Source organism: Lagopus leucura, unplaced genomic scaffold (genome assembly GCF_019238085.1).
Source record: "Lagopus leucura isolate 7727_CA_CO unplaced genomic scaffold, USGS_WTPT01 Super-Scaffold_100159, whole genome shotgun sequence".
NCBI lineage: Eukaryota > Metazoa > Chordata > Aves > Galliformes > Phasianidae > Lagopus > Lagopus leucura.
The window spans coordinates 2,439,016-2,466,135 of record NW_024962335.1 but is presented as its reverse complement, the minus strand read 5'-3'; the positions used below and the strand labels follow the sequence as shown (position 1 = coordinate 2,466,135).

Genomic DNA, 27,120 nt, shown 5'->3' with positions numbered 1-27,120 from the left:
CAGCTAGTAACAGTCACCATCTTGTGATATTTTCCTCCATCATCTTGTCCTTCAGTAATACTTACAGTCAAGAAGACTGAAGTGAGAAAGATGATTCTCATTTCTCTATTAAGAAAAATATTTTATGACAGCTTGCACTGTATAAAAGGTTGAAATAAGGCTTCTTGAGAGAGGACTATAATCCTTAGTTATCAGTGAAGTGCTAGTGAGAGACAAAAATTATGGTGGGAATTGAAGCAGGAATTTATATAGAAAGTGCATTTTACAGAGGAATCAGGAACCTCTGGGAAGGTTGAGAGCATACGAAGAGGAGAGAGAGAGAGGAAGAGGAACCACAAAGATGATCAGAGGGCTGGAGCACCTTTCCCATGAGGATGGTCTGAAAGAGCTGGGCTTGTTCAGTGTGGGGAAGACTCCATCACTGCAGTCTTTCAGTACATAAAGGGAGCCTAACAGCAGAGATGTGGACAGACTCTTTGGCAGGGAGTGTAGTGATAGGACAAGTAGTAATCACTTGAAACTAGAAAAGGGTAGATTTATATCATATATATAGGGAAGAAATTCTTCACTATGAGAGTGGTGAAGCACTGGAACCCATTGCCCAGAGAAGATATGGATACTCCATCAGGATGGCACCTGATGGGTACCTTTGTGTACCTCTGTAAGTCATGATTTCTGTTCTTTTAAGACTTGCAACATTGTTTAGTGCATTGTAGAACTATAGTATTATAGCATTCCAATAACTTATGTGAATAATTTAAGCTGAAGTATGTAAAGAGGACCAAAATCCTCAGAAGTACTACTAGATCTGCATTGGTCAGAAAGGCTAAGAAGTTTCTTCTTTTTAGTGTTCTTTTCCTGAACATGACTTTGGTCGCCATTCTTGAGACTTACAGACTCTTCTAGCAAAATCTGACTTCCACTGCGATTAGTAATAATAGAAAATATAGTAGGAAAGGTAATAAGAGTTTTTAGACTAGGAGGTATCACAAGAAAAATTATGAAAGTTTTAGTGAAACATTGCTTTATGGGTCTCCCATATTAGTTAAGGAGCTGAAAACAATTATACATTACAATTATATATATAACAATTATACATACATGAAAACGTGCAACGTTTCACTGTACATGAAAGATTGATTTTTTTGTTTGTTTTGTTTTGCAATGGAATCTGCTGATCTAGTAGAGTGCATTCACTTTCTCTTCAAACACTCCTTACATCCTTAAACATTCTTAGGTCATCAGCTGGATCTAGGATGGTTTGGTGGGAATGGTGATAGAAATATCTGCTGAATTTAGGCCTATTTTACTGGTTTATTGTCAAGTAACTTAATGTGACGTGTGTATTGAAGTTGTGTGGACTAGCAGATGAGTTGCTATAGGATCCCTTTATGGTCAGAAGAGATAAAGTAACCAACACACAGCACTGAAGTTCAGTTTAGGTCAGATTTACCTTTTAATCATACTGGGAACCTTGTGCCTACATTGCTAGCTTAGGTTATCTATACTTACATGAGATAATGCTGAGCCAAGATGCACAAACAACAGAAAAAAAAAAATGTTTTCAGAGGTGTTACATAGTTGTTGCTGCTGCTTTTTATAGTTTCATTTGTAAAAGATGCTTGTAAACAACATTTTATGCGTAATGTAATTTAAGAAAATTAGCACTTGCTTTGTTTTCCGTAGTATTATATGCAAACTGTAGAACAGCAGTACGGCAATTTAAAGTTTGAAACCCATTTTTGTGGGTTACATTTTCCTATGGCTAGGTTTAAACATTTACTGCAGAATATGTCTAATGAAAGGATGTAACACACTTACCAATAGACTGGCAGGGCATACTGTAGTGCATATGAAGGATTATATAAATTTTAAAGACTGATAGAAGAAATGTTACAGCACATATTTTTTATTTTTCTTCCAGGTAAGGGAACGACTGAGGGTTTCTTTAGAAAGAGTCTCTGCACTGGAAGAAGAACTCGCTGCTGCTAATCAGGAGGTAATGTAAAACATTTTATCTCCTTCTGAGGTTCAATTTCATTAATATTTTGTCCTGTGTGTTCCCTGTCACTTTTCTTAAAGCATTCCGAAAGAAGGATAAATTACATTCTGAGTAAGCTGATCAACAAGGCTGGTTTAAGGCACTGGCCAGATTGATTAATACAAGCTTTTTTTTTTCTAATTTATTCAGTTGTGAGCAAACTGGTTACAGGTTCCTAAAATTTTAATGGATATGAAAAAAAGGAGTTTATCTACTAACATGTCATAATATAAAAAATTTAATAACTTGAATCCCCATTTTACTATTAAATTAAGATGCGTATATAGATGCGTATTATATGTATGTTAAATGAAGGAGGAAAGTATATGGCTGATATCAAAATTTATGTTTGCCATCCCTTTTAATTGCAGTATATAATGGTGAACGGTGGAGCTGTATAACTTTTGTGAATTTAGACAATAAATTTTTCCCCTATAAGCTAGCTTGCAGACTGTTCTCATATTCTGATTTGTTTGAAAGTGTGAACACCACAAACTGACTGTGTTATACGTGCAATGCATGCACAAACAGAACAGAATTTTGCACCCATGGAGATAATTCTGAAGCCTGAGTGTATAATGGATTCAGGTGGTCACACTGCCACCCCAATCACATTCTGAATTTTCACCTGAGATGTGCTTCTCATACTGTTTAATGTAAGTTAGACAAGCAATAGAAACAGATGAAAGCTATTTTGGTTTATGTCCATTTCCTGGTGTTCTTTTATTGAACTTTAAGGCACAAACTAAAAACAACCACAGAAAAAGTTAAACTACAACCAAACGCCTGTGGGAAAATGGAATGCCTATAATTCTGGACAGTGTGTGAAACATAAACTACTGTAGTTGTTTACTGATAAACTACTGTAGTAGTTTTTTTTTGTTGTTTGTTTGTTTGTTTTTCTGATGACAAGCTAGAACAAGTAACTTTCTTGAAGTGACTTCTTAAAAAGGGTCTGCATTGTATTAGTTCTTCCTTTTCATAAGCTATGAACAAGATATTATAAATCCTCCCTTTTATTTGGGCAGACAAAGTATAGTTACTTTATCTATAAAATACAATCCCTCTTTTACTGTTCCATTTCATGGGATAGTTGGGTTCAAATGATTTTGTTATGCTATATTGAGTATAAGTAATCTGTTACTCGTACTAGCACTTACTAAACAGAAAGCAGTCCTTTTGAACAGTGAAACTGAATGAGATGCATTCCATTACTCATATCGCTCTCATTCATGATCCAAGTTGACTGAGCATGGGACCAGGTCTTTAGAGCATTGCCTTATTATCCAGAGATCGAAAGAAAATTATTTTAACTTGTATTGACAGTGTGGAGTAAAACCATACACAATTAAATTAGTTTGAAATAGGATTTTCATAGCCATTCTTGCTCCTAATGCTTAGAAATGCTATGAATTTTTTGTCTCTAGATGATACTAAGAAATTTAGAAAGGTATTTAATTAGCAAAGCTTGACATGACCATTAACAAAATCAGAATACTGGTATCCCAGTTTCCCGTGAGGGACTGTTCAAGCTTCAAACTGGAAATTCAGTTGAATAATAATAAAAAAGAGATAGATAGAAAGAAATAAGTGGATAATTTTCACACATATAATGTTCACACTATTAGCAATTTAAATGAGTCAAAATTAGTTAGACAATCACAATGTACGCAATTGTTCTTGTACTGCACTGCTCAGTGAATGCACAGGCAATACATGGCTTTAAAAATTTATCATACTATGCATGAAAATACATGAGTGAAGTTTCCAAGGAATTAAACTTATGCTTTTCAGTAATTTCCATATTCCTGTTATTCAGTGTTTGCTTGCCCATGAGAATTTGTATTTACTTTTAATATCCGTTTTCTCATACTGGTTGTAAGAATGTACTACATATTCAGGACTGTATTTAAACACAAAATGACACCAGAACACAGTCCCCCAATTAAATGAGCATATGGTTAAGTATATAATGAGAATTCAGTGATTAAAAAAATGTAGAAATCTGCCTTCCTGTGAAGTTCCTATATTATGGTTGTTCTGACACAGCAACAGTGAGAAACAGCAGACATTCATGAGTTCTTGCACTGGAAATAAACTCATTTGAAAGGGGGAGGGGAGACTGTAGCTTCCTTCACTAGATGTAAATAATCTCTCAGTTAACAGTTTTTTGTAGCATATTACGTGCATAACAGTGCATAAACATCCAGAACACTGACAAAGCTGATTTCAGCTGTAGTTGCCAACACATAGCACTTCTTATTTGTATGGGAATTGTAACACCCAGTGATTTTAAATTGCAGGGGCAGTTGAGATGGACAGCTCAAGACACCAGTCTTGTGTATCTATCATGTGTAGATAACATTTATGTGTATCACATCATGGTCACAGAGAAGGACCTTGACCTGCAGTTCCACTTACTGACTTATGACTTCAGTCATTGCTGTTGGCTGTTCTAGCTTTTAAAAAAAAACAGCAAATGGTTCATTGTTGGTTTGATTCTGTGAAGGCAATAGTTTTTACTTAAAGAGAAAGAAAAATTTAACTGTATATTTTATATTGCTGCAACTGATTTTTAACCTAGAAGGGTCTTTATAAGAGCAGTCTGGAGAGTCTTCATGCAGACTGTGTATGATAACAGCCTATAGTAATTAAATTCCATAATACTTATAATATTTACTTTTTATCAGCAACTATCACATGATAAATCACTGAAAAACAGATTTACATGTGCTTATCCTTCACATACTTTTGAAATGATGCAATACTTTATCTAGTCCCACAGAACCCATGATCTCGCCAAATAGTTGTAGCTGAATACTGTACAAGCTGCAGGAAGTACAGACCATGCCAAAGTCAATGGTACAGTAATGTAGTATCTGTTTATGAAAAATATGAAGGTAGGTGCAATGCTTTACAGTGAGCATATGAACATCGCAATTTCCAAGGTTCTATGAAGCTCTTTCCTCTTTACACACTAATTTGAATTATTTAAAAGTCTTGAGCTGCCTTAGAATTTCCTCTGCTTCTACCAATTTTTACTCAACATTTTGTGCATGAATTTAACTCCTGGAGCTATCGGAGGGATTGCGGAAGATTTGGCTCATAGTCATAGAACTACATGATTCTCTTATTTGTGCAGTAGAGTAGAAACCATATAAAAGAAACAGTTTGATGAGAAAAATTGTGTTTGCACTTCTTGAATGTCTAATATACTCAAAATTTTATCAATTCAACATTCAGAAATTGATGGAATTTAAATCTATGTATATATGTATTCAGTATGTTCAGTGACTTTTTTCTGAAAGACAAAAGCAAGGCCAGGCTAGATAGCTTGTACCTACTTCTGGTGACTTAAAGCATGTATTCCAGTGACAAATCTGAAATAGCCTTCACCTGTATTGTCACATTTTACCATATTTTCTCAGAGCAGTGTATGTTATTGCTACATAAAGTCTCACCTACATTCTAATGGTCATGATTTATTTATTTATTTATTCATTTATTTATTTAAGAAATAACTTTATGCAGCTCTAACTTTGGTGAAGGTTTCACCACAGTTAAATTAATTTAACTTAAATTAACAGAATTTAATTAATTAACAGAAATTAAATTTCTAGGTGATTGTGCCAAATGATATTTTCTCTGCAAAGTTGCACATCATTAAAATATCTTAGTTTGAAATGTAATCTTTATGTCCTATATGTAATTGCTTTTCTTTTTGCCTTTAACTATCTAGTTAAATGTTAACTCTGGAAAATGTTACTGTGGCACTTGTTTTAAATGTGGTAATGAAGCAAAGCAACCTTGGCTTATTTTGTGACTCTTTCTTATACTCCATGCCCCACAGTGTTAATTTTGATCTCTGCACGTTTGAATTAGGATATGTGGCACAGCAGCTGAAGAGACTGAAAAATACTTCACTGTCTTATTTTTTAGAAGATCAAAAAATAAGCACAAGAAATAATCTGTAAAGTTACAATAGGTATTTCATTTTATGCTCTCAGCTAATTCTAATCTAAGGTTTTATAGGAAAAACAAAACAAAGCACCACAATTGTGGACGTGTAGGGCAGCAAGGCATTTCTGCCAGAAGCATTTCTCCCTAAAGTCTGAGCAGAATAGATCTAAAATACAATGCATTTTTCATATAGTGACTTGAGTAAAGTAATATCTATTGGCATCTTTGAAACAAAACATCAGTATTCCATTTGTGGTTTCTCAATATTACTTATATCAACAGTAAATTTTACCACACTGAATGCAAAATGAACTTGTTTTTTCTTTTCTACAGTGATAGCAGATAATGACTTTGTGTATTTTAGTATTGTGATAAAAAAATCTTGTTAAAAAATTGCCTCTAGGTTTAATCTCCCATTCATAACTTTCCTTAGTCACTTAGATTATTTATGCATAGGATACCGAGTACTGTTGGTAACCCAGTAATGCACATTAAATAGGTTCAATAACATGGGTCTTTGCTGAAATAATTTTCGAGATCTGTGTCATGTAGCTGCCCAAATATCAAATGATTTTGATCCTTGAAAGATTGTGAAGTGCTGTGTTCTCTTGCCCTTTTGTTTAATATCTGGCCACCCGTAATAAATGCTAAAATACCAATGGTGTGTTCAAGTTATGCATGTATTTCAATTTATTCCTTAAAAGAAACCACTTTCTAGTAAAGACTGATTAGCAGAAAAGAGTATATGGTGTTTGTTTGCTGAGAGCTTCCTTAAGAAAAGCTTAGCTGAAGGGAAAAGCCTTCCATTCCTTCATGAATCTAGTGTGCAAATTGTCTGTTTTCAACATATGTCATAAAGACAACTGTTACATTCTATATTTATTTTCCAAACTGTCAAAGATCCCTAATATGAATGGATTAAACTGCTGCAAGGTTTTACTGCTATTAATAGAGGAGTCACATTCTTCAACAGAATGATAGATTTAAGCTCCTAAGCATCTCCACTGTGATACTGATGTTTTGTTTTGTTTTGGTTTGGTTTGGTTTTTTTGTCACAATTAATACAGATCCTTCATTTTATGTACTTGTGAAACGTTGTAATGATTTTTGTTATATAAAGATTTGTGACTGAATGCCATTGCCACAGGTTTCACAGAATCACAGAATCACAGAATCACAGAATCACCCGGGTTGGAAGGGACCTCAAGGATCATGTAGTTCCAACCCCCCTGCCTAGCAGGGCCACCAAACATACACATTCAGATCAGGTTGCCCAGGACCCCGTCCAACCTGGCCTTAAACACGTCCAAGGACGGGGCATCCACAACCTCCCTGGGCAGCCCGTTCCAGGGCCTAACCACTCTCCTAGTAAAGAACTTCCCCCTAACATCCAACCTAAATCTTCCCTCCTTCAACTTAAAACCATTTCCCCTAGTCCTGCTGTTATCAGCCCTTCTGAACAGTTTACTCCCCTCCTGGGTGTAGGTTCCCTTCAGGTATTGATAGGCTGCAATGAGGTCACCCCGCAGCCTTCTCTTCTCCAGGCTGAACAAGCCCAACTCCCTCAGCCTGTCCTCATAGGGGAGGTGCTCCAGCCCCCTGATCATCTTAGTCGCCCTCCTCTGGACCCTTTCCAAAATCTCAATGTCTTTCTTGTACTGAGGGCTCCACACCTGGACACAGTACTCCACATGGGGCCTCACAAGAGCCGAGTAGAGAGGGACAATCACCTCCCTGTCCCTGCTGGCCACCCCTCTCCTGATGGAGCCCAGGATCCCATTTGCCTTTCGAGCTGCCAGAGAGCACTGCTGGCTCATATTCAGTCTCTCGTCCATCAGGACCCCCAGGTCCTTCTCTGCCGAGCTGCTCTCAAGGACCGCTCCTCCCAGCCTGTACAGGTGCCTGGGGTTCTTCCGGCCCAAATGCAAAACCTTGCACTTTGCCGTGTTGAACCTCATCAGGTTCACCCGAGCCCAGCCCTCCAGCCTGTCGAGGTCCCTCTGAATGGCATCCCTTCCTTCCACCGTATCAACCGCACCACTCAGCTTGGTGTCGTCAGCAAACTTGCTGAGGGTGCACTCAATTCCCTCATCGATGTCATTAATAAAGATGTTAAAGAGCACCGGTCCCAAGACAGACCCTTGGGGGACACCACTTGTTACCGGCCTCCACCTGGACATAGAGCCATTGACCACCACCCTCTGTCTGCGGCCTTTCAACCAATTGCTTATCCGCAATCAGGTTTATCACTGAAGAGCACAGTGCAGTTTCAGTCCTGTCACTCACAAAACAGCCTGAGACCTACTGCACTTCTCAGTGTAACTGAGTGTAACTCAGTGTACTGTTACAGCACATCCTTATGTGTCAATAAGTATACGTATACACACTGAACTGTGATCAGCTGTAAGTTACAGTTTTTGAAGAAAAGAAAAAAATTAAGTTTTATAAGATAATGCTTAATAGAATATGACAAAAGACAAAAAGGAATGGAAAACTGTGATTTGCTAATTCCATTTTATTTACTGTTCCTCCAAACCTGCTGTGCAGCTGTGAAGCAATTGTTTAAATATACATTAAAAGAGGCAAAAAGCTAGATGTTTGAAATCTAGTTTGCAAATCTCTTCAAATCTACTTCATTTTTAATCTGACAGAAGCATGTGAGTTAATGAAACCTTGGTCCCTTGTGATTTGAGATACTGATGGTTTATTTCATGCTTTGGTTCCATCTCTGAATAAATGATGACTGGAGAGTAAAAATTCCATGTTTCCTCCAAACCTTGTAAAACAAACACTCCTTAAAAATTAGCATCTTCATCAAAACAAGCATAAACATAATCACATGCATTCTCTTTTTTCCCCCCTTTTTATGTGTATTGTAAAAAGTGTTTTTAGGTTGTTCTATTTCATTCTCAAAACAAGTTAGGTATCACTTCTCTCACTTAAAAAAATGTAATCTTATGAAGATAAATCTCAGTTCTTTTACATATTTTCTGTTTCCCTTTTTTTTTTGTGTGTGTGTAAATAATTAAGGAACTAGGAAATACAGAGGAAGTATTCATTATACTCTTTTGGTTAAAAGTTATATCCTCATTTTTATAATGCCTTTTCTTAAGTTTTAAGAGTTTTGCCATTAAGGTGAGACTGTCCTTCTATTTGTATAACAAAATTTGTTCCAATCTTAATTCAAACAAATATTTATTGGTACATTTAGTAGCAATTTACTCCATATATTCTATTTATATTTCAGTGCTTTTACTGTCCATTTTTACTATGATTATTTTTGCATTACCACACTCTCAACAGAGCTCCAGTAAAGGTCCAGTGCTCCATAGGAGCCCTGTGAATATCACTTTCAAGAATCAGGTTGATCCTGTGCTTTCTGAATGCCCTTGCCTCCCCAAAACTAAGGTTATTTTAACTGAATATAGCTTTCCTACAGAAGAAGTAGTAGAGGCCAATCCAATAGATTTCATGGGTAAGATGATTCATTTCATAAGCATAGATAGACAAATACAACTAAATTTCATAACTTGATATTTGACAGCCAAAGGCTGATGCAGTGTCTTCCCAAGTGCACTATCTGCCAGGCTTGGTACAGTGAATAAATCCTGGTATGCTGCATGACACACACTCACCATGTCGTAACTCCATGCTGGGGAGCTAATTATGTTAGCCAGCTACATGCCTGTTCTTTTTAATGGAAGAGAGGCTGGGACTGTGGGCAGAGTGAAAACTAAAGTGCCCTCCATGAGAGTCTGAGTCTAAATAATGATAGGACATCGTGTCCGGAGCTCACTACAGAACAACTGTCCTGCAATTATCAGCATATGAAACATTTACATTTCTGAAATTCAGTTATTGGAGTTATTTTGAGGGCCTGCACAGTATTTTATATGCATCAGTAAATAGGGATAGTGGGGCATGCCTGACATTTCTCCATGACAGCAAACAAATACATCAATATATGACACAGAGCCAAAGCTGAGGAACACATCTGAGTGATAAATTGATCTTCTTCTGTTTTCTCCTCTACTTTATTCCAGAGAATTACAGAATAAGAAAAGGCTATGTTTCTAGCACAGATTTATTTATCACCAGTTCCTCACCCAATGTAGAATAAAGGAAGAGAGACGACACAGGAAGATACACAAAGAAATATCAGCTGAGGGAAGAACAGGGTTGGCAGGGGCCAAGGGTGCAGCTGAGCATATATCACATAAGTTTGCCTGTACACCTGAAACTCCAGGAGATAATAAATAGAGATTGTATGTGTTTGCTCATAATCAGCATGAGGTTTGTTTCTGGGATAATTTCAGATTGAATTTAATATCATGTGTTTGTCAGCCTGTTTAGGGACCTTACAAATCAATGGCATAGAACGCTTATAGGCCCTGGTTTCATAAGGTTGTGCCAGGAAATACCTTAAACACACTAACTTGTTAAAGAACATCCCATGAAGTTATGCTTAGCTGATTTGCATTCTAGAGCTCACCATTGCTTTCACACAGGATAACGCTGAGAATTTTAATTCCCGATGTTAAATTTTCTCAGTGCCTTTCTGTAAGACACCGGAAGAAAAAATACATCACTTCTGTTTGATGTATTGTTTTGGGATTCATAGGCTTAGAAATATGTGCCATCTTACCATGCACTGGTTGTGTAAATTCAGATTAAAGAACACAGCTGATTATCTTTTCATCTGTATCAGCTCCAGGGTTATTTGACATTTGTCAGATGACATGTTTGGAGGATCAAGATAATATCTCTGCAAGAATTAGTCTTGTTGATTCTTTATCCTTAACAACCTTCAAGCGCATTCATCTTGATAAAAATACAAGCATTTACCCATTTTTCTTTGTTTATGATCTGCTGTAACAATATATGGTTTTATTATTTATTTAATATATTTCTTTGGGATGATTAAGCAATTTTCTGTATATTTATTATATATTACATGATTTATTAGAAACATCTACATCCATTAACTCTCAAAGCAGGTTTTAAATAGTGTACCAACATCACAGTATTATATTTTATGCCTATTACTCTCCATAATCAATTTTTAATGCATAAATTGGCTTTATATGCTACAATTGAATAAAAAATATATGTTAATGACTCAAGTCAGTCATTAAAATCAATTTTAAACTTCAGTAGGTTCATATTTATTAACCAATATTCTAGTTAATATATGAACCAGCAGATGTATCATTTGGGTCACCTCAGCACAACAGTGCACCTGCAGGTCTAAGGGTATTCTCCAAATTCTTAGCAAGCATGATGGTAAAAGCCACACATCCGCAATAAGATGAATCAAGGGTATTTTGCTAGTCACAGGTCCATATTAGATCTCCTTCATTGACAAACAGAGCAAGATCCGTAAATGTGAAAAACTGATATGAGAGAAGTAGGAAGAGCATATGCTGGGTGTATGCAATGAATAGAAGTGTCTTTGTAAATGCTAATCTAAGTAAATACACTTTTGAGATTTTTGAAATCAGTTTGTTTTTTAACTTAGTGGAACAAATTCCCATCATATATCTGTACTGGAAGTAAATATAGAATTAATTTTACTTTGAATATATTGTAAAAAATATTTCAGCTTTGATGAAGAATATTAGATGCACTTCTTTTGGATAGGCACTATCAATATTTACGTGAAATTACTCAGAAAGGAGCTGTAGGAGAATTTTATTATTTCATTCCATACTTAAGAAATAGCCCAGTTCACATGGCATTGTATCTGGAAAGTTTGTATGTTTCTATTTATGTAATTCACAGTTAATTTCTCTGCATTAGAGAATTGATATCAATTTAGATATATTTCCTGCAGTAATTGTAAAACAAAACATTTTAGAAGTTCAATTTACTAAAAATGTTCCTTACAATTAAAAAATTATTTACAAATGTATCAGTAAGGACTAAATCTTTGATTTTTGCTAGAGAGACTCGTGGAAAAAAAAGAATCTCATTGAGAATGTCACTGAAAATAGTAACATCTTAACTAATATTAAATGGATACTTTTGGTTTACTTTTTGGAACTGAGACTTTAGTTCACTCTATGGTGCTTCAATTTCAACAGACTGTGAGACAGAAGATTTAAGCTAGGAATTTCTCCCCTTGTGAATGCAGATTAGGGCACTGAAATTCTTTAATTATAGTTCTGGGTTAAGGTTCATTTCTGGTCTGGATTTTAAGTAATATCCTATCCATTTGTATTTTCATGTTTTGCACAATTGGTAATACAGATGGTGATTTTAATGCAGATACAGTATATGGAAAAATTTAATAAAACTGTCTACATACACATGCAGAATAGTGGGATTTTCATAACAGATGTGTCCAGTTTAAACAATTTCAATGTCTCTAGATTACACTATGTAGATAAAGAATATAAGATTTCATTTTGGGAAGGATGTTTTTACTCAGAAGGAAATAGATTAATGTAATCAGAGGAGGAAAATGGATTTGCTGTGCAAATAGCAAAATACTTTTATTTTAACCTCCATAGATTTTTTCAAGCCCAACTATTTACATTAAGCATAGGTTGCTATCAATTAACTGCTTATATACTAAAAGCAATTACATAAATTCCTAGAAGCACATTATTTTTATTATGTTTCTTCAATGTCTTATGTGAAAAATTATGTTTGAATGTACAAATATATGTATATATACATCCTGAGTGAATGTATATGTATGTATATACACACACATTGAGACTGTGTTCATATAAACATGTAGGCTGCTCCACAAGTTATGCTTCCTATCTAGTCCCATGGAATCTAGAACAGATATAAACAGCACAATAATACTATTTGATACAGAAAATTTGAAGCTACAAAACACTGTTTTTCAACATAGTCACCATCATTATGCATTTTCAACAGCAATGAACAAGAGCATGCATGCTGTGCTCATAAATATCCATACCACCTACCCTGTCACTGTGCTCACATCTACTGTTTGGTTTCCATAAGGGTTCACCAAACATCAATGAGTGTCAATGGGTGCCATTTTTTTCCACATGGAGGAATTCAGTGACACACCCTTCCTTCTTCTTTTCCTTCATTCATACGTCCATGTCAGACAATATTCTGTCAGACTGTGTCCCTGTGCCATCTGTCACATGGCAACAAAATGTAATGGAATATCAGCGGGAAGGTTCAACCTCTACTGCCATACCACCAGTATCCATCTCCAACATCATGGGCTAACATAATAAAATAGGAAGCACTGCCTATGGATTAGCCCTTGTATAATGCATTAATACATACACTGTGCAGAACAGTGAGGATCATAATGCTTCTGCCAAATCTCCGTTCTGGCTGGCTGGAAATCATTCCATATACTAGTGGTGAATTGTGAGGCTTTTGTATCCTAACAACTGTCTTTGTGAGAGTAATAATGTAAACCTAATAATTTTGCTACTATTTCATTGAACATGGTTAAAAAAAAAAAAAAAAAGTAAAAGAGTAAATGTCAAATATACAATATAATACAGCCACATAACTGATATTTGTTAGTATTTTTCTAGTATTCTAGTATATATAGATATTTCTAGTATTCTGTTAGTATTGTGCTAGTCTATGTAAAAAATAGTTTGCTCACTGTATCTTGTTTCACAGTACAATTTCTGTGACAAATTTAAAGTAGCATTTTTGTTGTCATGGATAAAGGTTTCTCAAGAAAATGTACTGAAATGTACCCAATAATCCAGGAAAAATCCTAACAGATTTTTTTCCTAATGGTAACTACACGGTTGCTTTAATTGCTTTATATTCTGTTTACAAAGAGTTGCCCATATATCACAGAAATAAATGGTACTTGCTGTAGATCATGCACAATAGCACATAGCTATTGTGCTATATTGCTTTATTTGTTTCAGAACTCATAATGAAGTGAAGGAGACTGATAAAGCCCATTGCCTTATTACCAGCCAAAAGTCAAAATGACTGCTGATCAACCTAATTCAGAAAGAGCCAGAGTTTAGTCATAGCCTCACCGCAAAAGGCCCCAGCAGTGAGTGTCACCAGACATCAGAATCCTGGTTCTATGCAAAAATGCCCTCATAGATACATTGATAAAACACTGACGCCTTCGATTTGTTAGTAGGTATTGTGAGTACAAACCAGCAACAGTGAAGGTTCGCAAGTATGGTTAATATTCTCAGTTAAATTTAAGAATCTTCCTAATTCAGAACATCTCCAATCTTTTTTGCATGTTGTCATCCTGCATTTGCATTTGAGTGATATAAAAGCAGCTTGAAAATGCTAGCAGCCATACAAGCAGGGTCACAGAAGGCAGTACCTATATCAAGATTTTAAGGATTAAATAAACAAGACATACAAGAAGTAGGAGAAGCAAGATGTTTTAGCTTTTTTTTTTTTTTTTTTTTTTTTTTTTTTTAACAAAACTTGAATAACAGAGGGTGTAAGCTATGAAGTAAGCATAATCAAGGGCTGGATCTCAGTGTATGACTATATGATCTTCCACTTTTACTATAAGGTGCAGACCCCCCTTGACTTGTTAAGCTAACTATCTTTTACAATGTCCCTCTGATCAGCTTGAAAGTTGTTGCATTAATCTGAACGTAAATTTTCTTGCAGCATTAGCCAGCACATGCTGGCTTTCTACTAATGATAGAACAACACTTGACCATTAAAAAGCACAAGTATATAGGTTCTCTTTCATTTTCTCCTTTTTCAAGCTCCATATCACAGAAACCCAAAATATCTACTTTCATTAGGCCTACAGCTGTCTAATCAACAAGGGTTATAAAGACTTTCTCACAACGATTTCATCTTCATGAGGATTTGTCCATAGTAATGAAATCTAAACAGCAGTATTAATAGAAGGTCAGTATTTCAAAAAGGAAGAAAGAGAAGAATTTATGATGTAAAAATGTTGAAAATATGTATTTGTCATAAGTCTTACAGTATTTTTCTTTGAATAAAGTATTATTTTTCTTGACATGTCAGGATACCTTTTGGCTCAATTGTGTAAATTTTCTGCAAAGCTTACAATCTAAAGAGCAAGCAAATATACTGAGATGCAGACAAATATAACGTAAACCTTGTTGATGTTGTCAGTCAGGTACAAAAACTAATTTTAAAAGTGAATTTTCAAAATGCTACAAATGCTCAATTTATAAGTCTGTCTGATTCATTTAAGTAGCTGAATGGTTAAAAAAAAAACATCAGATGTGCCAGGTAATGGGCTTTTACTCAAGACCAACCCTTCTAAAACCTCTCATCAGCTTTGCACGAAAAACAAGGTTTTCAGCATCTTTAATGATTCTGTTCCTTGGGAAATGGCCTGGAGATCCATAGGATAGAGAGGAGTTACGGAAGAAAAATCTTACTTGTCTCCTTTCTGTTGATTGCAGCAGAATAGTTTTTCTGGAATAAAAAGATAGAGTGGAATCCATTAGAACTATATGGCCAGGAAGCATGGAGAAGAACAGATTAAACAAAGTTACTGGGGTAGCTCATATTTGTGATTAAAAATTTAAAAATAACAAAAACAAAAAAAAAAAAAACCAACAAAAAAACCCCACAACTTTTCAAAAACACTACAAAATTTCTGCCATGCAATTAGAGCTCTACATTTAACTGTGTGGATATGTATTGCAGATCCTGAGATTCTTGGTAAAGAGTCATGTCATAATGGAAAATAAAATCCAGCGTTTATTTAATTTATTTCACTCTTAGTTCTTGAAACTGTCAATTAGCATTATTAACTAGTAAGAATTATTTGAACTGAGGTTTCAAAGAGCATTTACCAAGTAAAATGGTTTTTACCTGTGAGACCAAAATTAGATGAAAGATTTAAATTCCATTGTTAAAAGGATTTTAGATGAAGTCATACAATAATTTCCAACAATTTCTGCAACCAAAACAAAATTTCAGGTTTGGTTACAATGAATGAATAAAGTATAATTTTTTCTAGTTTCCTATTATCTGCTGGAAATATTTTCATGTTTCCTGAGAAAAAGTAATTGCTATCTGCCATCTGAAATTTAATTTCCCTTCTTTAATCCCATGTACCAAAATTGCTATGGTGATATGAAATTTCTATTAGAGAAAGCTTGTGACTCACTTTGAGCTGCTGTTGTCTTGTAAAAGAATGTTGAGAAGGTGGTTAAGACACACCCAGGCTCTTTCCCTCTGTTTTTATTTTGTTTTCTTTTGTTTTGGTGGTCTAATTACTTTCTCACTAGTATCACTTCATCACTGTTAGTTACTCAAAGAGAAACAAACTGCTTGGGTTCTTCCTTTGACAGACATAAAAATAAAAAAATTGAGCCCATTGGGATTCGTGGATTGTCTAGTAAATCATGTCATTCTATGGATTGTAATCTCTTAAAAACCAGTCAGTTCAAACTAAGATACTTCTCATTCATTCCACAGCACATTGCTACCCATATTGCCAGAGAACACTTCCATTGCAATGGTATTTTGTAAAAACAGAAGCTACTGGCCAGGAGAAGAAGCCTCACATTGCCACTCTCTCAATCTCCCCTATTTCTGGAAATAATTAAAAATATTTCCGTCTTTATGACACTGTGAGAAACTTACAAACAGTAGATCAAGTAAACAGTTGTGTAATAGTTATTAGTATGTAAGTTTTTATAGGGAAAAAATAAGTCTTGTGAGGGTTTATTTGGCAGGAATCAGAGTGATATCTGCCAAAACCGCCGAAGCTGGTGCACTCCATCACAGTTGTAGGTACAGAGATCAGATAGGTATTGCTGCAGTACAGTCAAGCTGCTAATTCTTTGTGTGCCTGTTCAGCACAGCTGGTGCTGGGCTGGTACCTCTGCTTTGCACAGTGAGCACCTGTGATCCAGTAGTTTTCCTACAGGGCTGTAGCTGCCAAGATTGCTGCGTCTTATCTGGAGCACACTGTGTCCTGGCACATGAAAGGGTTCCTCCATCAACCTGCCAACAGTGACAGAATGATGTAACTTAGAAGTGGTTTCTTTCATGCAAAATATGCTTAATTAAGACAAAAGGTAGACAGTGGAAGTGGATTTGAAATGTCAGAGACCTAACACAGACCTGGCACTGCCTCAAGCCTTGAGGCGGGCCAGCCTGGGCTCCCACTGCTTGCTCTGGCCACTCAGCCACTGTTCTCACAGCAGTCATTCTTCAGACCATCTCAGTGTGCAACTGGCTCATCTGGCAAATGCCCAAGGCTCTCTTCTCACTGTTGTAGTAGATGAGTCCATTTTGATCTTCAGTCTCTCCAATGTGGGCCGCAGGATTAGTGCTAGAGCTCCCATGGCCTCTTCCCAGCAGCAAGACCCACTGCTATGGTTGATAGAATACTATTGGGCTTGGTTGAGGTTTTGCCTTTCCTGCAACATAACATAACCAAGTGCACAGAGACATGGGCAATATTTACCTAATGAGAGTTGGGGTTTCCCCCAGGCATGTACCTTTTAGGTATGACTGAAAATAGGATTTTCAGTTGCTGTATGTTTGAGGCCTAGAAATTGCTAGTCTTCAGGCCAGAAGAAATTTTAAAAATCTTAATAATGTTTTTATTTATAAGAAGAATTTAATGGCTCGTTCAAATCACTTGCCACTGTACTGTAAAGGGAGATGTCCATTCAAATCTTTTTGTACCAGTTAGTGTAATTCTACACATAATATTATAACACTTTTGAAGAGTTCCTGCTTGGAATTTCCTGAGCTCCCTGTTTTGCAGACATAACAGTGATTTCTTCCATGATCTGAATATGTGGGAAAAAATATACAGAGAAGTGTATACTGAGTGTATATTTGAGGCTGCAAATGATGTATAAGTGAAGGACCAAAAGGAGTATAAGCAAGAATGCAGTGGATGGAAACGCTCTGAGAGAGCACTGTGTCAATTTGCTTTGCCTTTCATTTGTAAATTGTGTGTTGACTGGAGCAATCTGCTGAGAAATTTAAAATATTTGTCTCTATACTCATGGCAAGAGAATTCCTCTGTAATTTGAAGAATCAGTTAACCTCCATCTTCCTAGGAAACAATGTTCTTAATATCCATAAGCATAATTATTGAGTATTTGCGCCTCTAGTATTTCAGTTTTCCCTTTGTTGTAATAGCTGTGAAGACAAGTGAATTAATGATTGCAAGGAGGTAAGCATCATGGCAAACAATGTGATAGGGATACTTTTCTAGGTAGTCCATCTATGAAGCCTTAGAACCAGACATGATCTCTTAGAGGAGTAAATGCAGTTCTTTCCAAGTACAATTCTCAAACTATAACAAACCATGCCCTTGTAGCAGAGAAAGCATTTCTGTGACTTGGATGCCACTATTCCTAGTCTTGCATCACATATAAATCTGTGTTGAAGTGCAAAGTTCTGAATGTCCTTTCCTGGACTTACTCACGCTGTTTCTGATATTCAGCAAATACACTCAGACTGAGAAGATGTAGTCACAAATATCTTAAAGTACTGTAGTCATGTCTGTCACATCTCAACTGACAGTCATTAAAATTGCAGCAAAATCTGTAACTATCCAGGTGATTTTCTAATTAAATATTGAAAGTCTCTTTTGAACAGGATTATTAAAAGATATCTTTTTAGTGGAGAATAGATATAATCAAAATTAATATTTTTACATATTGGGCATTTTTCTGTAAGTCCTGTGCACACAATCTGCAGTAGGCATTCAGATTACCCTCACTGAGTGAGTTCCATTCTTCCTAAAAACTACCCTGAGGAACACATAAATTGTCTCTGTTTAGTTTTTAAATGCCTTTTCCCTCCCAGTGAAAGTTTTCAAAATGCCTGGTTTATATCATGATTCACAAAAGGATCAATTTGTTTTTCAATAAAGAGGTTTTGCAGGTGTGCATTCCATGTTGTGTTTTTCCTCCACCAAAAAAGTGAAAGAAATAGAGCGTATTGTTATTACAAGACCTTGATGAAACAAAAGGCTTTTCAGAAGTTATATATAAAATTCTAAGAAAATGTGCATACATTTTCAGCTCTATTAATTTAAAAAAAAATTGTAATAATGACAAATTCTGTTATTATTACATTATGGTACAATTAAATAAATCAGTTAACCTCATTTAAATGTCTCTGAACTGTCTAAGCAGTGGCTTCTGAAAGGTTGTGTTCTGATTAACACAAATAAGAAACATAACATGAAAAGAGTACATTTATATGTATGAATCAGGATTTAAATTTCCATTTAGGGAGAAGTAAATCACACCGGTCTCTAAGCATCCTTTATTCCATGTGCTGCGCTCAATTATGGTAATCCATATAAAATTACCATTTATTAAACCTTCAAACAAGGTTTATCCCTGCCAAAATTGAAGCAGAGTCAGAAGATGGACTGGGAATCTGAATTATGCTCTCAGTAGACTGAAATATGATACATTTTTAAAATGTAGGCTGTTATAATAATGTAGGAAGATATCCAAGTAGGGAATTTCCCTATTGTCTGAAAGACTTAAGTGTACAATATAGTCACAAGTAGTTTGGCATGCCACCCATGCAAAAATAAACATCTTTTTGATTGCACTAAATTAAATTTAAAAAAAAGTCTTTTAGCCTTTTAGATCTGCCAAACACAGCAAATTAAAAGAAACAGGTGTCAGCAAGTTTCATTGTCTAGAACAAATTTGTGTTGAGAGATCAAAGGAACAAGTTCAGTACTTTAAGGTAGGGGAAGTAGTAAAAAAACCCAACAACTTAAAATAATTGTCTTCCTTTAATGCTTACATTCTTTAAGTGATCTAAATTCTTACTTGTTGTATGGAATCTAACACTGTATATATGTGTTTCGAGCCTCTTTTATCCTTTATCCACAAAAATTATATTTAATGAGTTGTAATGCTAGTAAACTGAATGATAAATAAATCCAAAGGAGAAAAATCAAAATAATTAATATAAAAGTATTTTTTATTTTAAATATGATAAAGAATCCTACAAAAAGAAATGCCTTTGATGTTTTAGCCTTATGTGATTATTAATTAATTTAAATATATTTATTTCTCTTCATGCTGTAGGCATCTGTTCAATGGAAAGCAAAATTAAAGCAAGATGATTACACCAGTTGTCTTTCAATCCTTCACTGGCAGATGGCTTTAAATGAAGTTTAAATTGCAAAAATATGGGGGAAAAAGTCAACATAGAAATTGATTATGCAACGGTTTAAAAAATTACAATAGGACTTTATTTAGCTTATGTATGGGCCATATGTATTTGAAAACATAAATTTATGTTTTCATCTGTAGTGTTATACACACTGCAAGAGGGAAAATATACACTGATGAGTTAACTGAAATAATTTTCCTCACTGCATATGAGGAGTGAGAAGGACCAGGTTCGTATGTACTATCACAGCACAGGCATGGTCTTTATTCCATAATTTTTTTCTGGAATTTCTTCAGTGTTTTGATGGAATTACTTTTTCTAACATTTAGCTATCATAATGGAAGCATCTAATTTAAGATAATCATCGATTTTCAGTCAGGAGGAAAGATATGCATGTAATTTATCCAATCTCTTTTGGACATGGAAGGTCCTGCTGGTGATGTTTGCCTCCAATTTTTACAGAAGAGATCAGATAACCACTTTAATATCAGCTTTTAGCACATTGGCTTTTCCATTATCCTGGTCTGTGCAAGACAGATAAGTTCAAGATTTTCAGCTCAGCTATTGTAATTTTTGTGCCTTAAGTCAATGGATAATAGCAAATGCTGAAGGGTTAAGCTTAGCTCTGTACTGGGGTCACAGGTCAGGATTTCAAGCAAAAATTGTTATGGGTAGGAAAAGTACTCAGAATATTCTTGTAATATACAGATACCACTTCTCCCTAAGGATGTCAGAACACTTACAGTCTAGCAGGAAGGGCTCCGTTTTATCTGGTACCTAACTGGTCATTTAGAAAACAAATCTGATTATTTGAGGACAAAAAAACGTTATGTCTGTTCATATTTTAAGAGGTATTACTAGGACTTGAATCCAAGGTTAATAATATAGTTCTGAATAATTGCACAACAGTGCTATTTATGCACCTTTATTTTTTAAATGCATTTTATTTAATTTTAGCAAATATGACTCCATTCTCTAGAATATTACCATTATCCTTTTCCAAAAGAAGAGTTAGCATGAAATCCACCAAAAATTACATCAAGAATTACTGCCTTATAAGTATTAGTATGAGTATTAGTATAAGTAAATAAGTATTAATTCATAGATACCTGGAAAACTGTCTGTGAACATGTTCTGTAATTGAGAGGTTAAGTTGGATATTGTAAACATAAAAGCAATAATAAGGATTAGGCATGCGCATATTTCTCAGAAGCAGTACTACTGAGTTTCATGTTGTCCATTCAGAAACAGAATAGTACAGAGAGAAGTCAGCTTATTTTCCAATGAGTGAGATTTTTGATACCACTACCAATAAATAAAGCAGTACCTTTAACATAAAAAACAACTTGAAAATGTGTTAAAAGACTTATTTACACGTTTTTCCTATCAAATATTGCTTAAAATACGTGTTGCAGTTACTAACTGGTGAAAAGTTGAGAAAACTAACACTCAATTTTACATCACTTGTGTTTGATTCATATTTTTTGTCCCTGTGCTCCTACAATGCCGTGTTGTTGTCAGCTGTGTTCAGTACAAAAGGATTAATCTTACCCTTGCAGTTATCAGTTTCCTAATTTATAACCAAGAGTTCTTCCATGTTTCAAGGTGGAAATTAAAAAAATAAATTAGTACAAAGTAAAAATAGAAGATAACACAAGACTTAACACTGAATCTCCAGTCATTTATTGGTTCCTTTATATCCATAATGGTTCTTAAGCATTTTTTCAACTTCCCTGAATGTGTCAACCTAATAATGCAGCTGCTACGAATGGCCAGTTTGGTATCATAATGTCACTAGATTGTCTGCAGATGTCAACAGATGTCAACAGATTGCCTTCTCAGTGATTTTTGGTTTTCTTATACATATTGACCATTTACTTTCTGTCTCTTGCAGATTGTAGCTTTGCGTGAACAAAATGCACACATTCAAAGGAAAATTGCAGCTGGTGAAGGGCCTGCTGAATCAGAACATATTGAAGGAATGGAGCCAGGGCAAAAGGTTCATGAAAAGGTATAGAATACTAGTTTTCATTGGAATACACAATCAATATGAAAAATAATCTAATATAATATTTTTTAATGTGAACGTTTTATGAGACTTTCATTTACAGTGTTGTTTGCCAAGCATGAACGTCAAGCTTCTTCAAATGAAAAGCAAATGCAAATGGGCAAGTCCTAGCTCTCTGGTAGGATACTGAGTTAGGTCTCCAAGTTATAATAAAATTTTATTGGATTTTTTAGCAAAATACTACAGTTAAGTACAATATATTCTGCTGAGTGGTCCTATCTATGTCATAGACAGAAAAGCATGGTGTACTTGTACATACATATGAAAGTATATATATGCAAAAACTGCTGCCAAAATAGCCCATAATGAAATGAAAAAGAAACCTAAAAACTATAAAAGATAATTTTCCTTTGTGCTACCTACCAATGTGTTGCCAATTCATATTCTTTTTCATGTAGAGAAAAGTGAAGAACATTTTACTTAGCATTTTTTCAGTACAAACTAGCTGAATGTTATTTAGGCTAAGTATTTAAGTCTAAAGGACAAAAACAAGATAGAGAATATCTGATTCAGAAGTTTTCAGTGTTAGTTTTCCAGATGGATAAAACCAATCTGTATATCTTCTCTTAATTCGAAGATATTAAATTAAAAAGCTAGCATAACATAACATTTCACACTAAGAGAAATTAGTAAAGTTGCTGCTTGGATCTCTAACCATGAAATATTTAAAAGGAAACTAATGGTAAAATAGAAGTAATGAGAATTAACTGAGAGCATTTATTGCTTCAGAAAAATATAGGAAAAAAGAATGAACGGCTTTTGGTTGATTTTAAAAATTCCAAACTTCTTAAGATATCTACATGAGAAAGTACTCATTACAAGGTTCAAAAGAGAGAAAAGACATTGAACAAAACAAAAGCACACAGATGTCTCTGACTACAGCTCTTAATTTACAAGAATACGAAATTTTATAATTTCACATTCAAATTATACTTACCAGCCACCAACGTAAGATGTTGCCCACTCCACTCGTAACTCATTACACGCCCATTTACACGCAATTTAAGACAGTATGATTCATTTTTTCTAAGCAATATGAAAGGTCTTGTAAGTGTATGAAGTGATGCGTTGTTTCAGAAATCTTTAATCTCTTTCATTTGCTATTTTGAATTAGCAATCACTTTAATCTATCTCCAACCAACAGTCATGGTCAGGTTGGGTGAAAAAAATTTTTTGCCCAAAAATTGACTTCAGTTTGAAGAATAATTCAAGATAGCAAAATAAAAGATTTGCCTTTCTGAATTTATTATTACTAGACTTAAAAACAAATTGGCGTACCTGAAATTGTGATTGAATTTCACACACCATCTACCATATGTAACTGGAATAGCACAGTGTGTTCTCTACTCATGCTATAAACTAAGTCCTTTTAATGCGGTGCTTGCTGTCCCAGCTGTCCCAAAAAAAAAAGATGCTGAGATTAAGTATCTTTTTTCTTTTTTTTTAAGTTATTTGCTGATGTTTATTTCTACTACTATATGAGTCATTAAAATTGAGTTATTGAATAAAATGGAAAGTTTTCAGAAATGATCGTATGCATTTGGGAAATTAGTTCAGAAAGTATTTCATTTTCTGATGTGTGTATACCTTGTATATTAACTGTCATAGTATATCCTGCACTTACAATGGCGTGTTTCCTCTACGCTCCAAAATTTATTGCCTATTTCTGGACAATATAGGAGAATATTCCATAGTAAGTTCCATGCTGAATCTTTTAATTCAAACATATAATAAATAATTACTAAAATTATTCTGAAATTAGTGGAATTTTATCTGGGATGAATTTGCCTGAGTAATGACTTCTTATCTTCATGGACACCCTGTATGCATAAGAGGGTTACTGTTTGACAGAGCACTTCAGGCAGATTTTGTTACACTGAAGATGAAAGCTCATCATTTAAGTGCAGTGTTAATCAGGGTTTTCCTTGGAAATGCACTGTTTCTATTTTTTAAACTTAATTGCTGTTATTTGTAACCATAGCTTTTAAAACTGGAGACAATTCAAAACCAGCTTGTCTCTATTTGATGATTATATAGATATATGTTTCTTCCTAGCCTTGACACTATCATCTTCCAATAATTAAATCAACTGCCTGTAGCTTATAAATACTAAAATCTGTTAAAATATTGACAGTGGTTATAGACATTGCATCCAGTAGGAATAAAAGGTATTTTGCCCAAGCAAACTCAGAGTGGGCTGAAGTGTCAAGAAGGTTTTGGTTTTGCAAATCAAATTAAAAAAAAGGAAATAGTAATTTAAAAAGTAAATGATATCTTTCAGAGCAGTCATCAGAATCTGCTCTACTTTGGGACCAGAATATTTTTTGATTCTCTAATCATTTTGGTCAATAGAAAACTGCAGAAGAAAACTTTCAGTTGATACTTAATAATTTATTTCATGTGTACTCCTTTGCTCTTTCATTTTAATTGGCAGAATAGGTGAGCAGCAGAGAACAGAATGAAGGCAGCCTTCATCAAAAGCAACAGTTTAAATAGGACAAAGCTTGGATTCAACACTGGCTGTCAAAGGGATGTTCATGATTTAGAGACAGTTTGTTATAAGGATCATTTGTTTTGCTGCTTAAGTACAATAATGATGCATAATAATAGTTGCAGACACAATCTCATCCCAAAGCATTCAATTCACACTGTACATTAAGAAAGTAGTATGCTTCAGACACAGAATAATTTTCATAATCAGATGTTGGGTTAGTATCTAAGCAGTGCAGATATTGGGGGGGTTTTCTAATAATCCCCTTCCAAATAAATATTGATAATCTAATGTTAAAAGTGTGTGTGTAGGGAGATTTCATGAAGATTGAGACACCTGGAAAAATAAGGACTTGCCAGAGAGGAAAGAAAAATGGGGAAAAACTGCAGCAGGCTCTAGAAGCCTTCATGAATCTAAGCTGTCAGTCCTCTTAATGGAGTGTTCATAGGAGAATATCATGCAGTGTTTCCCTTTAAACAGGCTTTAGGCAAGTATTGGTGGAGCCCCAATCCCTGCTTGCGTTTAAGAGACAAGGGTATGGCACTGAAGGACATGATTTAATGATGGGATTTGATGATCTTGAAGGTCTTTTCTAATCCATTCTCTGATTTTGTGAGTGCTGTTGTGCTTAGTAGCTGAGTGTGTCTGCATAAAAATCACAGAATGGATTGGGTTGGAATGGACCTTAAAGATCATCTAGTTCAAATCCAGCTGCTATGGGCAAAGTTGCCAAGCACTATGACTGTGAATATTTAATACTCAACACTACAGCTCAGGCATCTTATGATGCTGAAAAGCTGCATTAATTTCGCAATATTTACACAATAAATCAATAGACATTCATTCAGATCTTTAAATTTTCAGAAGTTTTTTTTTTTTTTCATGCAAGTTAACTTGTCTTTCAGTCATATAAACTTATTTTCACATTTCCTTATAAATTTCTGCTTATCAAGATTATCAAAGCATTGCTTTAGAAGTTTTATTATCTAGGGGAATTTTATTCCTCCCCCCCCCCCCCAAAAAAAAAAGTACTTTTTACCAAGGAAATGGTGTATATTGCTTATGAAGCATAGGAAGGCTCTCATACCTCAGTTACTGCCCAAAATTCACACATAGTTTCACAGCTGCTAGCACTTGCCATCTTCTGATGGAGAAAGAAGTCTCACAGTGTGGTTCAAGAGTCTTTCTTTAGGTTGAGATGCCATCATCATGTGACAAGGGAGTACCCCAGAGGCCAGTAACCATGAGCAGTAGGGTCACAGACTCGTAGCAGGTAGGAGATTTGTCATATCTGGAAGCGGGTCAGTGGAGCATAATCTAGTCTACAGAAACTTCTGCAATAATGAGATTTTGACACTTAGAAACCATTCCTCTCATTTTAGTCTTTCCTAAATATTGTGTCACTTTCTGAAATCAGTTCCTTGCTGAACCTTAGCTTGTATCTATCCTCTTATTTTTTACCTGTGTTTTAGATTATTGATTTCCTATCTAATTTCATACCAACAAAATAAAGTAAAATTGCCTACACTTGTATTCTTTGGTTATGTGTATTTTAAATATTTACATTGGCAAGGTGTCACATAGTTAGCAAATAGAACATAGCGTCTGCAAATGTTTGAAATGCTATTTTAACATAAATTTTTTGTGCTTCATGTCAAGAAAATTATGTAAAATCAAAAGAATATTCTTCCTTTGTTTTTAAACAGAAGTTTTCATATTTTCAGTTCTTAGTTCTAGTGTAACATATGTCAGAAGTTGTCTGGGTTTATGCTTTGCACTATTTACCAAGCATAGTCAGCCAAACTACAGCAAGTACCCTCAAAGAACCATGGCACTGTATTGACTTGAGAATACAGCAAAGACTTCAGTTTTGATACTGGTGATTTATGGTGTGACCAACTTAATACTCCATTAGAGAAAAAGGTTAGGAAAGAGTAGACAAAATGCAAATGCTTTCAGGGTTAAAAAGAAAAAAAAAAAGAAAGAAAAAAAAAGAGTGAATGGAAAACAAAAAAAGCAGTTACAGCATAAAATATTAGTTTGTTGAAGAAATCAGTCTTCTCAATTTCACGCTTGATTTTAATTATTCAGTGGCACTTTGTGGTTAGACAGGATTGAATTTAATCCTCAGGTCTGAATGTGCTTATGCACAGGGACATCATGTGAATCACCTGCACCTATCCTGCCATAATCTGAGAGATACAGAGGAGGAGTTTTATCAAGTAAATGAATTCTGTCTCAACTGCTGACTGTTTGGGAGTAATCCTGTGAGATAATCTTTTTTTTTTTTCCTTCTCCCAGCACTCCTACATAAACTTCTAGTGCAAAATATGTAACTACTGGCTTGTAGTACCTAGCCCAAACATACCTTGGTCAGTTGGTTTACAGCTGCAGACAATTTGTTGCTTGGAGGTTCTCTGTCCTGTTCTCGGGATTCACCATTGCTAAATT

General features: G+C 35.0%; 1 protein-coding gene across 2 annotated transcripts in view; it reads left to right on the top strand.

Moving 5' to 3' along the window:
- The window catches only part of PPFIA2 (PTPRF interacting protein alpha 2), a 129,858-nt gene that overhangs the window by 37,696 nt on the left and 65,042 nt on the right, over positions 1 to 27,120 (top strand). For both annotated transcript variants that reach the window (XM_042889661.1, XM_042889660.1), the window contains exons 4-5: positions 1,925 to 1,999; positions 22,005 to 22,121. In XM_042889661.1, the coding sequence (XP_042745595.1) occupies positions 1,925 to 1,999; positions 22,005 to 22,121 (192 nt within the window). The remainder of the gene's footprint in view (positions 1 to 1,924; positions 2,000 to 22,004; positions 22,122 to 27,120) is intronic.